The following is a 13,945-nucleotide window of genomic DNA, read 5'->3' as shown; positions in this document are numbered from 1 at the left end:
TCATTGTTGTTTATTTGTTTGTTGTTTTTGTTGTTATTGTTGAGACAGAATCACCGTGTAGCCCTGGCTGACTTGGAACTGGCTATGTAGACCAGGCTGGCTTGGAACTCCAGAGATTCGCCTGCCTCTGCCTCCCTAGTGCTGGCATTAGAGGTATGTGCTACCACGCTTGACAAAAACTACGTTCTTGGGGCGGAGAGATGGCTCAGTGGTTAGAAGCGTTGGCTGCTGTTAGAGAAGACCCTTGTTTAACTTCCAGCATCGATCTGGCAGCTCCCAGCTGCCTGTGACTCCACTTCCAGGGGACCCAACACCCTCTGGCCTCTGCAGGTATCTGTACCTACACAGTGCACAAAAATTCATGGAGGCACACATATATACATATAAAGAAATTTAATAAACTTTAGAAAACTACACTATTAATAAAAATACATTTCTGGAAAGTTAATTTAAAAATCTTACAGTCTATTTATGTAATTATATAAAAATTCTCTAGGGATGAATATTTGTTTTTAAAACTTGAATTACAGGCCAGTGGGATGGCTCAGTAGATGAAGGCAGTTGCTGCCAAGCCTTATGACTTAAGTTTGATCCCCAGGACCCACATAATTCCTGTAAGTTGTCCCTTGACTTCCACAGGTGCTCTGGGGCACACACACACACACACACACACACACACACACACACACACACACTTAGCATAATAAAAAAAATTAAACCTGAAAAATTTGTTCTTTATTTAGAGAACTTTTTCTATTTTTCCTATAAAAAAAAATCATATCAAATATTTTACAGGCATCGTCATTTTAGAAGCTCTGAATGCAAACAGGGTCATTTGAAACTGGGCCTAACTAACCCTTTTTGCTGGAGAGGCTCTTTCTCAGGTCTAGTTAACTGTCTTTGGTGAGACAGATAAAGGCTAGCCACTTTCCCCCGAGGTACCAGGCAGGTATTAATATTGTCAAAATTGTTAAAAATCTATTAAAGATCACTATTGGTGTTGATAATAAATTCTTTATTTTCCTCTAAATGAACAGAGACATTGGGGAAGGGGTAATACAGCTCCCCGGTTAGCAGCCTTTGGATTGTCTCTCGCTGTCCTTCCTGCCTTGAGTGAAAGGACACCAGGACGCCATCTAACAGCCGGCACGAATGCTTCCGTGCTAACACCAGTTATCTCAAACACTTCACAGATGCCTTCCTGCCAAAGACTGTCGCTGACGTCCTGAAGGCAGAGCTGCAGCCAAGTTTCAAATACGTCCTAATGAACTTTGTGTGGTCAGAATCCACTCTGAACTGTAGTTGATTCTGCAGTCATTCCCCCCAGGGTCAGAGAGGAGCCACTCCCCCCCCCTTCTGCCCCCTCCCCCCCACCCCCCATCTAGCTGTGACCAGGACTACAATTGGTAAGAAGCACAAGCCTCAAAAACTGCAATTGGTGCTGGGAGGCAAAGGTGTGATTGGCCCAAACCAAGGGCTGTGGTTGGTCCAAACAGGCTTCCGGTCACTCTGTGAGTGGGCTGGAAGGTAATCTCCAGCACCGCCTCCCCTGATGCTACAGTATCAGGCCCCCAAAAAGGCTTGTCTTGCATGAGTGGTCCTTTTGGTCTATGGTCAGTATTGCAGACCGGGCTGGTAGCACAAAGAATGCAACCAGAGAGACAATGGTGGAGACCGCAGAATACCAGAAGCAATAGAACAGCAACGGCAGCCAACGCTGAGCAGTCCACAAACCAGGCTGTGAAAGCCTCGAGGCAGGGGATTGCTTGATAGCTGAAGAGGGCAGTGGCAGTGGTACCCCAGCCTCCTGAGTGACCTGTCTAGATGCCCCCAAACAGTCCTGGCAGAGGCAGCCACCCTGAGCAGTCTGTCACTAACCAAGCTGAGGACGCAGTCTGGGCAGAGATAAAGGCGGTGGAAAGAGAAAAAGATACACATGGTGAGAAAGTGGACAGTCAACACTGACGAAGGATAAACAGCTCTACGGAGCCAGAGAAGAGAACATGTAGACCTTGGCCACCAAATGAGCTCCAGAGGGCTGTCAAGTCTCACAGCCTAGGGTCTCAGACCCAGGGCCAAGGGAGGTAACACTTCTGCTGCCAAGGGCCAAGAGGTCTGATACACGAGACCTGCGTGAGGACTGAACACCAGAGGGCGCCACTTGCCCCTGCTTTGGCTGCTGCTGTGGCTGCTCCTCACCAAACTGGTAGAAACAGATGGAAATAGAAGCCACCAAGAAGCGGGGCTCTAAGAGCTCCTCCCTGCCTACCCGTGACTTCGGTCTGGGTAGAGCAAAGGGCCTGGCAGACAACTGACTCTGAGCGATAGCAAAAACCGATGTCCACTATAGGGCTCTCATTAGAACAAAAAGCACACGCTTCCTGGAATGAGTGAGATCACACCCAGCGCACAGATTTCTGACCATTGTCTCTCTGGCCTGCCCCTCTCCCTTCCTAGAAGCTCTTTGTACCCTAAAGTCCCCGAGATACATGTACAGAACTTTGTGTAATAAGAAGTGTCTAGCAAAATGAGACTCTGTTACCCTTTGTAGTTCCAGAGGACTTCTTGTAATAATAGAAAAACATTTTTTAGCTGAGTTTTTTGTGTATACATATGTACGTGCGTGTGTGTTTGTATATGTGTATGTGCATACAAGTGCACATGTATATGTGTGCATATGAAGACCAGAAACTGATATCAGATTTCTTCTTCAATCTCTTTCAACTTTATTTTTTGAGACACGGTTACTCAGTGAGGCTGAGCCAATCCATTAGACTGGCTGGCCAGTGAGCCCCAGGGATCTGCTTGTGTCTGTTCCATCAATAACTGTGAGGAAACACTTTACCACAAGGGCTGAGGATCTGAACTCAGGTCCCCATAATTGTGCAGCAAGCAATTTACTGACTGACATATCACCTTGGACTTAGGTATGTTTATCTTTTCAAAAATTAGAATTGTTTTATTTTTCTAAATTTTATTAAATTATCATTTAGTAACTAAAATACTAAAAAAAAAAACTTGGCTTCCTAAGATATAAGATTATCATTATTAGTAAAACAAAAGGAGTTACTTTTGTAACTGAAAAATTCTCAATAAGAATTTTTTTTTATCTTTCTGTTTCCCATCTTCCTAATACAGGGCATGTAGCCTTCAATTTATCCCCAACTTCAAATAAGAAATTTATTGCAAACTCCTGCACCCTTGCTGTGAACTAACTTAAACATACTCACCACACAGTAGATTATAAACTTCAATATTTTCAAACGGTTCAATTTCAGTGTTCTCTTTAAAGCTGGGTCCATGAGCCAAAAAGATCGCCTACACGGTAAGAGTTATATTATTACTAGATGACATGTAACTGACAAAGTACATGAAGAGACATACATTTCTGTTGCAGAATATTTGTTTACACTGGAAAGACGTGTCTTTGCCAAGGCACCTTCTGATTGGTTTAATAAAGAGCTGAATGGCCAATAGCTAGACAGGAAGAGGTTAGGCGGGACTTTGGGGACAGAGGGGACTCTGGGAAGGAGAAAGGAGAGATGAGCCAGATGCAGAATGAGTCGGACACACAGAATGGGATAGATGTCCAAGCCACACGGTGGAATGTAGATTAACAAAAATATGGGTTAATTTAAGTTATAAGAACTAGTTGAAAACAAGCCTAAGCTAAAGACCAAGTTTTCATAATTAGTAAGTCTCTGTGTCATTATTTGGGAGCTGGATGGCAGGACAGAGAAAGACTCATTATGTGTTTCCTTCTGAGACAACTCCATATTTGTTCCTTAGACCTCTGTAAGAATTTCTTTTAGAGATGAGAAATGTTTTTTAAAACAATTTGCCGCCTTTAATCCCAGCACTCAGGAGGCAGAGGCAGGCGGATCTCTGTGAGTTTGAGGCCAGCCTGGGCTACAGAGTGAGTTCCCGGAAAGGCTCCAAAGCTACACAGAGAAATCCTGTCTCAAAAAACAAAAAACAAACAAAAAAAAATTCCACTTGTGATCTGTACCAATCCCATACAAGCTGTGTTTGCTTCTGTCTTAACTTGCCCAGCTCCTCACATGCAGCAGATTAGAGGAAGCAAGCAACAGTAGGAAACCTATATCAGCATAATTCCTGGACATCTACAAGATACACATTAAAAGTTCATCATATCACACTATGCTCTCTGCTTATTCTTACATATCACTGCTCAAAGATTGCAATGCCTGAGGGGAAATGCTGATGCTTTGAGCATTAAGCATTGACACAAATTCCTAAACTCATCTCATCTCTGACACCTCTTCATTTACTTGTGGGGTAGAGAGACCTAAATACGTTGATTCATATTTAATTAATCAGTTCCAACTTGACATTATTTGACAGATCTTGTTATCTAAGATTGAAAACAACTAAGGTAAAGCGGCAAACACAGAATTCTTTTTGGTTAATGGAGTACCCCAAACAATTAATTTTCCAAAGGTAGGAGAACCAGGTTGCAGAGACCACAAGTTCAGTGCGGGTTTGTTACAGAGGAGTGTGAGCTGTGCTTTCTCCAGGGGCCCTTCTTCACGGCTCCTTCCCTGGGCTTCAGAGCTCTACAAACTCCTTGTTTTCTTCCTCACTATCACCTACTTCTATGTCTCTTTGCCTGTGAGTGTTTCCTCCACAGCTTCAAATAGAGATGCCCTGCACTGAGTCCCTGGTCTTTCTCTGTGTCTATACTTAACCCCCAAGCACAGCACCTAGATCTCTATGTTTTAAACAGTTTCTGTGCCTGAGACTTCCAGCATAGACTCTTAACTGCTCTTCAACATCTCTCCCTGAACATTTAATATGCACCTCAGACTTGCATGCCCAGCTTGTCTCTTGCTTCCTCCTTCCCAATCAGCGGCAGCCAGAGTCAAACACCTTCCAGTAGTTTGCCAAGACTCCCTTGTCCCCAACAAATGATGAATGCCAAACTAGGGTCTCTGCACTGGTTATTTCTTCTGCATAGGACACTCACTCTTCCCTTAAATATTGGAAAAATTGTTTCATCTTTGAGTTTCTGCTCAAATGTCTCCCAGGATCTCTGACTCTGTCTCACAAAAGTTGCACACCACCCTCAAAGACACCCCAAACCTTACTGGGCTCTACTTTTTCTCTGTGCAACACAGCAGTTCACCCACCTTGCCAAACCACACATTCCTTCTTTATTTGTTAGTTATTTCTTATTGCACTGTTGATGTGTTTGTACTTTAAAGCTGCAGTATTACCTCCATGCTTTTAAATTCATTGTTGTAGCCGTGTGTGCCTCCTCCACAGCTTGAACTTGTTGCGCTCCTGTGAAGAGGTAACATTATTATACACTGGTCAGTGGACTGATATAAGATGTTATTCTAAGTCAAGATTTGATGGCTATTTATATAGCTTCTGTGTTTGAAGTTACTTTTCTGATAACCAAACACATACCTTTTAATGGTCAAATCCACAGCCATCGATAAACCAGAGCATGATAGAAAGAATGAGGATTCTAGCTTTTACAAAGAGAACTTAAGGATTGCTACCTCTAGGACATTGACAAAGGAGCAATAATAGTAAACACAGATTCGAAGGTTCCACCTTCAGGATGGCTCAACAGATGAAGGCACTTGCTATCAAGCCTGATTGAATTCTGATCAATCTCCAGGACAAGCACAGTGGAAAGTGAGAACCAACTCCTGAAAACCATCCTCTGCCTCCACATGCACACCATGGCACATGTGCCCACCCTCACATACACATGCTTGCTTATGTTGTAGAATATTATTTTAAGATATGTTACAGTGGGGCAGTGGTAGCACACGCCTTTAATCCTAGCACTCAGGAGGCAGAGGCAGGCAGATCTCTGTGAGTTCAAGGCCAGCCTGGGTGAGTTCTAGGAAACTCACAAAGCTACACAGAGAAACCCTGTCTCAAAAAAAACAAAAGATGTGTTACATTTATTTATGCTGTGGAACATTTGTTTACTGATGCAAAGATGTATTGCATTTCTTTATGTTGCATTTGTTTAACTTTGTCAATCTGTGTAACTTTGCCTTCTAAAACACCTGATTGGTTTAATAAAGAGCTGAATGGCCAATAGCAAGGCAGGAGAAAGGATAGGTGGGGCTGACAAGCTGAGAGAACAAATAGAAGGAGAAAAAGAGCAGAGAGAAGAAAGAGCAAGAGAACAAGGAGAGGTGGGTGCCAGGGGCCAGCTACCCAACCACCCAGTCAGATAGCCAGCCATGGAGTAAGAGTGAAAGTAAAATATACAAACATAAGAAAGGGAAAAAGCCCAGAGGCATAAGGTAAATAGGATAATTTAAAGTTAAGAAAAGCTGGCAAGAAACAAGCCAAGCTAAGGCTGGGCATTTATTAGTAAGAATAAGTCTCCATGTGTGACCTATTTGGGAGCTGGGTGGTGGGCACCCCTAAAGAGCAAAAGAGCAAAAACAACCAACAACATTTTGGTGTACTAATGTGAGGCTCAAATTTCACGGCTCCTTTAAGAATTTCTTCCTTACAGCAAGTCCTTGAGCAGCAGGTATATAAAAAAAAGCTAAGTTAAGAAACACCTCCAGTAGTGCAGGCATTAGCTTCCTACAGCTAGGAAGGTAGAATGCAGTTCCTGAAACACACCTCCAACCAGGCTGAGAACTTAGCACTTGGCTTCCACAATCAGAGAAGTGGGAGGAGCCAGCAGTCAAAGCCACAGTAGAGATCCATGCTGCTGCTTGGCAGTTTAAAGGCTTATGCAGAAAGAAAAAAAAAAAAAGCTAAATGATACACAGTAACGCAGGTTCAGTTAGAAAAACCTCTAAACAGGTTCCAATGTGTCTTACAATGTGTGTAGGATTAAGAAAGAAAAAGAGTATGGAGAGTCATAAAAAGAAATAAATAGTTTAGAAATAATAGTCTTTAAAAAGAGAAGTAAAATAATAAAAAAGAATAAGCCATGTAGAAATGAAAAATACACAGGGAGTCTGAATCCTGTATGTTATTGTGTTGATTTTGAATTTTTTGGTGGCTGATGGGCAAAAAGCAGTTGCTGGGAGACATGGGATTGTGAACAGGACTGCAAAATTGAACCAATTTAGATATTTTGGGAATGCCTTGACTTTAAAAAAGAAGTCAAATGTATTTGTTAAATAGAAAACAAAAATCCTTTGGAGAAGAGATTTTGCTTTTGTTTCCAAAGGAAATAAAAGGCTGTGGATTTGTTCCAGGTTAATATGCATCAGGTTTGATCAAGGGAGATGTCCTGAACCTTGACAGGTGATATCTATCAACAAAGGTTACCACTGGTCTTCCCAGGACTTGGCAATTTCCTTGTCCTTCACCCACAGACAGCAGGAAATAGTCTAGAGAAAACAAAACCCACATTCCCAAGAGTTGGGGGGTGAGGGTGGTCTTTGGTTATTTGGTGGTTTATAGATGTTTGTTATCATTTAGGGGAATATAGGAATGATAAAATAAAAGGGTAGATTATTTCATCTACTTTAAACTAAAAAAAAACAACTATCAATCTCAAAAATTTTGTATTGGTATGGACTTTTGTATATCGATACAAATTTAAGGTCATTTTTCTGTAACATACTGTATACATGTTTTTACTCTTGTTTAAAGGATTTTTTGTATATTGATAGAAATTTAAGGTTATTTTTGTTACAACATATTGTATATATGTTTTTGCTCTTGTTTAAGGTATTGTGAACCTATGCAGTTCATTTAAAATATAAGACAAAGTTCTAATTTTTGAAAGCTATTATTGTAAACTATATAGGATAATCAAGAAACATAGGTTGGTAGTCATTTATAACAATCAGATCTGTAGATATGTTAGTATGCTTTCAGGATCACACAGAGATCTATTTTTAGATAGATGGTCTTCGCATACTTCAAAGACCTAATAGAATATGGCATTTAAAATGTTTTGTTAACTTAAAGTTTTTCATGATAATGAAAAACGTCTGCTCCTGGCAGCAGCAATTTACTTCAGAGATGATGGGTATTGAAGAAAATCCTTATGAAGTTTGCTTTCACTGTGGCAAGAGTAGCCACTGGGCAAAGAAACTGCTCTTGCCTTTGACTGCTGACAATGTGCTGTGCAGACTGGACATGCAGGACACACAGGAAAAAAACTGTTAAACTTTGCCAAACCAAGGCAGGAGAGTCCTTCAAATTTTCTGCTTCAGTGAAAAGTTTGCCAGATATCCTGGCCCTATTAGGCCAAAGATGAATGCCCCAACATTGCAAAGGAACTTTGGGTGACTGTCCAGGAAGCCAAATGTCTCTGGTATTAGATAATATTACATCCTTCTGGGTCTTTGGTGGAGTTGAAGACTAGATAGTTACAGTTGCAGTTTTCTTTGTTATTATAGAAAGTAAATTAGGTGCAGAACTTTGGATTCACTAAGATAGGATAGACAATGCATTATTTTCTCTGAATATGCAAACTACAAATGGAAAAAATATTGTAAACATAATTCTTACTTGATAACTGTTTTTCTTGTGTATAATTTTACTATATTAAAGTTAAAACCTTTCTTTTTATTTAGACAAAAAGGGGAAAATGTTGTAGAATATTATTTTAAAATGTTACATTTGTTTATGCTTGGAACATTTGTTTAGTGATGCAAAGATGTGTTGCGTTATTTTATGTTGCATTTGTTTAACTCTGTCAAGCTGTGTTACTTTGCCTGTCTAAAACACCTGATGGACTGATAAAGAGCTGAATGGCAATGGCAAGGCAGGAGAAAGGATAGGTGGGGCTGGCAGGAAGAGAGAATAAATAGAAGGAGAAATCTGAGAGGAGAGAAGAGCAAGAGAGATCAAGGAGGAAGATGCTAGGGGCCAGCCACCCAGCCACACAGCCACACAGCCAGTCAGCCACACAGCCAGCCATGGAATAAGAGTGAAAGTAAGATATACAGAAGTAAGAGAAAGGCAAAAGCCCAGAGCAAAATACAGATGAGATCATTTAAAGTTAAAAAAAGCTGGCAAGAAACAAGTCAAGCTAAGGCCAGGCATTTATAAGTAATAATAAGCCTCCATGTCATGATTTGGGAGCTGGGTGGAAGGTCCCTCAAAAGAGCCAAAGAGATAAAAGAGCAAAAACAACCAACAACACGCTCACATACATACACAAACAAAATAAGGAATGTAAAACAAAATAGGATTTTATCATCAAATTCACTTTTGTACATCACTTTTGTACATCAAGTTCAATAAGACTAAGAATTCAGTAATTTAGGAATAGTTTTGAAACTTGGGGAAATACTGATTCCTGTTTCAAGGTGGAGATGTCTAGGCATAATATGAAGCCATGAGCAAGGAATACTTGGGAGGGATTGCTAATAACATGGTAAGAAAACCATATATTCTGTAAATTCAATGTTTATTTTTAACTTTCTGGAATTTCTTCCATAAGCTATTACGTCATTATTTAAATGACTCTTTAAATTTAACAAATTTATCTCTTGTCAACTTTTTCATATTTTAACATTTGAAATCAGTGATATTAATTTATGTTCAGTTATGTTCAAAAATAGGGATAAATGGACTTGGGTTTCCTTAAAACATTATTAAACTGGTTCAAATTTGGTCACTGAATAGAAGAAATTTTAATTTCCAAAGGATGCCCTTGGAAGATTTCTCTCATCTGCTTCCTCTCCCTGTACCCCACAGGGGCAAACACAGAGGCAGGAGGGGGAAACAGAGGAAAGAGAGGGAGGGGAAAGGGAAGGAAAGAGAAAAGGTGGAGGAGAAAATCTATGTTAACACTTGAAGGCTCCCCTGAACCTGAACACAGGACAGTAATTTAGTGGCTTAAAAACTGACGCTGGGGGGCTGGAGAGATGGTCCAGTGGTTAATGTCACTGGCTGCTCTTCTAGACGACAAGGTTTCTAAACCCAGCTCCCACCTTACAGCTCACAATTGTCTGTAGCTCGAGTTCCAGGGTATCTGATGCCCTCTTTCGGACTCCAAAGACATTGCATAAATGTGGTGCACAGACATAAAGTGAAGGCAAAACACATCCACATGCATAAAATAAAATAAAAAAGTAAATCCTAAAAAAAAAACTGATATTTTGAAAATTCATAGCTGTCACTCAATTTATGTAGCTCTCTCTATTTCTGTCCTATTTCAATGAGAACTTCAGAGACCCATTCTTACGACCAATTGCATTCTTGTCTCACAACCATTATAACTGGCTCTGGAAACTGAGAGCTGGACTTTGGAAAAGATGAGTCAGTTGGAGCTGTGATGATTGCCTTGACTTTCAAGTACTAGGTGAACACATTCACTATTATCTCCTCCCTGTCTAATCAGCCCAGATGAAATTCTAGTGTCTGCATCACAGCTGGGTAAAGCAGGGGCAGATAACAAGATTCTCTTCTGGTACCCAGGCAGGTGCTATGACCTCCCCTCCCTAATCTCCTTCCTTCTGGTCCTCTCCATCTCACTTCTCCGCCATCATCCTCTGCTGCATCCTCACCCTCTCTGACCTGAACAAGTTTCCAAATCAATCACTCTGCTTTCAGAACTCCAGAATCTTCGCACACAGCACACACATTCCTAGCGTTTTTTTTTTTTAAAAAAGTATTTTTGTTAGACACTGGTGATATAAAAATACACGCTCTTATGAGTACAAGTTAGAGATAAAATATGAAGAACCAGCCAGGTGATGGCACACACCTTTAATCCCAGCACTCAGGAGGCAGAGGCAGGCAGATCTACAGAGCAAGTTCCAAGACAGCTAGGGCAACACAGAAAAATCCTGTGTCTAATAATAATAATAATAATAATAATAATAATAATAAGAAGAAGAAGAAGAAGAAGAAGAAGAAGAAGAAGAAGAAGAAGAACCAAGATGATTCTGGAAAATCCAAGTCATAAATTAACCATAATTTCATCTTGGTGATACACTAATGTCATCACTCCCCTAACTCCACAGTTTCCCTTGAGGCTGCCATAACATTGACTAAGTGCGGTCACTATATAGTTTTCTAAGATACCAACCTGTCTCTCATTAGATCAACCCGTTCCCTAGAGCAGGAAATGCAAATCTCACTAAAGTCACTTGAAGCAAGCTACCTGATACCTACCAAGATCTTCTACTTTTAGGAAAGTGAATTTTCAAAATACTAATTTTTCTGGGATGGGGAGACAGCTTAGCTGATAAAATGCCCATCATACAAGCCTGAGGAACTGAGGTCAGATCTCCAGCGCCCACATAAAAGCCTGGCATGATTGTACACCTTGTATGTACACATATGTAACCTTTGCCTTAGTGCTGGGTTGGGGGTTGGGGAGATATGCAGATCGCCAGAGCTTCCCAGCCAGTCAGCCTAGCCAGTTGGTGAACTCCAGGTCCAGTGAGAGTTCCTATTTCAAAACGTAAGTTAGAACGCAATAGTGGAAGATATCCTCCAGCCTCCGTCAGCACTTGTGCACCCACATGCACACAAATGCACTACACCACACACACACACACACACACACACACACACACACACACACACATACACACACACACACACACACACACACACACACACACACACACACACACACACAGTTGCCAATAAAATTTATTCTGCAAAAGAAAAACTCTTAATAGGCAAAAGATTACTTTTTTTTTTTTTCCCAGTCAGTCCCATAAGTAGCTACGTGGGCAGGCAAGCCTTGAATGCACAGGCTGATACTGGCCAGACCTTACTGCCAGTTTTTGAAAAGGATACAAAGCCCGTCATTTGGAACTGGGCTTTGGCAAATGGTACCTAGAGGCACTATGGTGGCTGGACCCACCTTTTATAATCCTAGGTCATTATGTACCAATGGCCTCCTGACTTCTTTGATTTTATACCTCAAACAGTAAATATTTGGAGACCATACCTCCATTTAGATATATTAAATTACTAACATCTTATGTTTAATAGTAGTTTAATTTAAGGTAATACTTTTAGAGAATGTGGTTTTGAACCAGGATACCCAAGCAGAAGACACAAAGGACTAAGAAACCCATTCTCAAGGAGAGACTATTGCCATCTAGTGACAAAGTGAGGAACTGCATATGGTCTGGTAAAACTACATTTCCAGGTTAAGCTGCCCTGATACCCATTAGGCCAGAAAATACAAAACAACACTGATTCTGTTGATGTTCACTCATACATATAGAAAAAAAAATGCTAAAATAATATTTTAAAACTCAGAATCAGTCCGGGTGTGGTGGCACACACTTTTAATTCCAACACTCAGGGTAGAGGCAGGCTGCCTCCATACTGAGTTTCGGGCCAGCCAGAACTACACAGGGAAAACCCATCTCAAAAAACAAAAAAACAAGGCCAGGCAGTGGTGGCACACGCTTTTAATCCCAGCACTCGGGAGGCAGAGGCAGATGAATCTTTGTGAGTTCGAGGCCAGCCTGGTCTACAAAGTGAGTTCCAGGATAGGCTCCAAAAGCTACACAAAGAAACCCTGTCTCAAAAAAAACAAGAAAAGTCAGAATCCCTTCATGACAAGAAAGTAGATCTGTATTTGTTCTCTGGCTTATGTACTCAGAGATGTGTCACCACCAATTAGTGACCCGGGCCATCAAAAGACTATTTTATGGAAGCCAGGAAGACAATGGTCTTAAAGAGCCAGCTAACCACTCCGGCAATGGCCACCCTCAGCCTGGATGATGACAAAGCCTTAGCTGTCTGTCTGTCAGGGCAGAAATGTGCTGTCACTCATATCTCAGGAGCACTTGTAAGCATTTTCAACACCCCTTTATATTTGATCTGTATTATGAAAATTAAGACGCTAAGAGCAACTGTCTAACAAAAATATCAGTAAAGAGGAAGTCCTGGGTAGCGTTAAAAGGTCAAGGCATTGTGGGTGGTCAGAGAAGTTCACCCCTAGTGGGAGGGGAGAGCTGAACAAGCACGCCACCCAAGATCTCTGCTGGGAGTAGACAAACCTCATAGCCAGCCACTGCCGATCCACCATGAGATGAGCTTTGTCGATTCTGACGTTGTTGGCATAGTGCAGTCGTTTCGGCAAATCAGGAGTCAGGTAGGGTTTGAAATGTTGAATGGGTTTCCGGCACTGGAAAAAAAAAAGATGAGCATTTCTCCATGACACGTCAAATACGCGGACTAACTTTTAAAACTCCTATTTAAACTGGGCAGTGGTGGTGCACGCCTTTAATCTCAGCACTCTGGAGGCAGAGGCAGGCAGATCTCTGTGAGTTCGAGGATAGCCTGGTCTATAAAGTGAGTTCCAGGACAGGCAGAGCTGTTAAACAGAGAAACCCTGCCCCCCCCCAAAAAAAACAAATAAATAAACAAAAAAACAACAACCTTAAGGCAAGTTTTTAACAACTTTTAGAAGTGGATTTGGCACTGGAGCAATGGCTCAGCAGTCAGAGTACCTGCTGTACCTGCCAAAGACCGGGGTTCGGTTCCCAGCTCCCACATGGTGGCTCACGATCACCTGTAGCTCTGGTTCCTGGGATCCCATCCCATCTTTTCTTCTGACTCCCTCAGGGTCTTGCAAGCACATGGGCACATAAACTCATTCAGGCAAACATATACATAAATTTTCAAAAATAAATCTTTTCCAAATAAGTGGCTTTAAGATTGACCAATAAGGTAGAAATATTAACTCTCTTATCCACATAGCCAAATATAATAATCATGTTATATTTATCATTACTGCAATCATTACGTTGAAATTGAAATTTTGTTTAAATGGTTAATGTCTTTCTTAAATTTGTGTTCTTGAGTATTGATCTTACATTACCACAAATTTCTCCTCCCTTTTTTTTTTGACAGAAAATTATGTGTAGATTTTTTTTTTTTTTTTTTTTTTTTTTTTTTTTTTTTTTTTTTTTGGTTTTTCGAGACAGGGTTTCTCTGTGTAGCTTTGTGCCTTTCCTGGAACTCGCTTGGGAGACCAGGCTGGCCTCGAACT

General features: G+C 41.0%; 1 protein-coding gene across 1 annotated transcript in view; it reads right to left on the bottom strand.

The window, feature by feature from the left end:
* Positions 1 to 13,945, bottom strand: part of Enpp3 (ectonucleotide pyrophosphatase/phosphodiesterase 3) — a 73,747-nt gene that overhangs the window by 19,790 nt on the left and 40,012 nt on the right. The window contains exons 15-17 of the mRNA XM_059272989.1: positions 12,951 to 13,078; positions 5,238 to 5,304; positions 3,231 to 3,318 (exon numbers count right to left, since the gene is read on the bottom strand). Coding sequence (XP_059128972.1) covers positions 3,231 to 3,318; positions 5,238 to 5,304; positions 12,951 to 13,078 — 283 coding nt within the window. The remainder of the gene's footprint in view (positions 1 to 3,230; positions 3,319 to 5,237; positions 5,305 to 12,950; positions 13,079 to 13,945) is intronic.

This window comes from Peromyscus eremicus, chromosome 8b (genome assembly GCF_949786415.1).
Source record: "Peromyscus eremicus chromosome 8b, PerEre_H2_v1, whole genome shotgun sequence".
Taxonomy (NCBI): domain Eukaryota; kingdom Metazoa; phylum Chordata; class Mammalia; order Rodentia; family Cricetidae; genus Peromyscus; species Peromyscus eremicus.
This window is presented reverse-complemented; position numbering and strand designations above follow the sequence as displayed.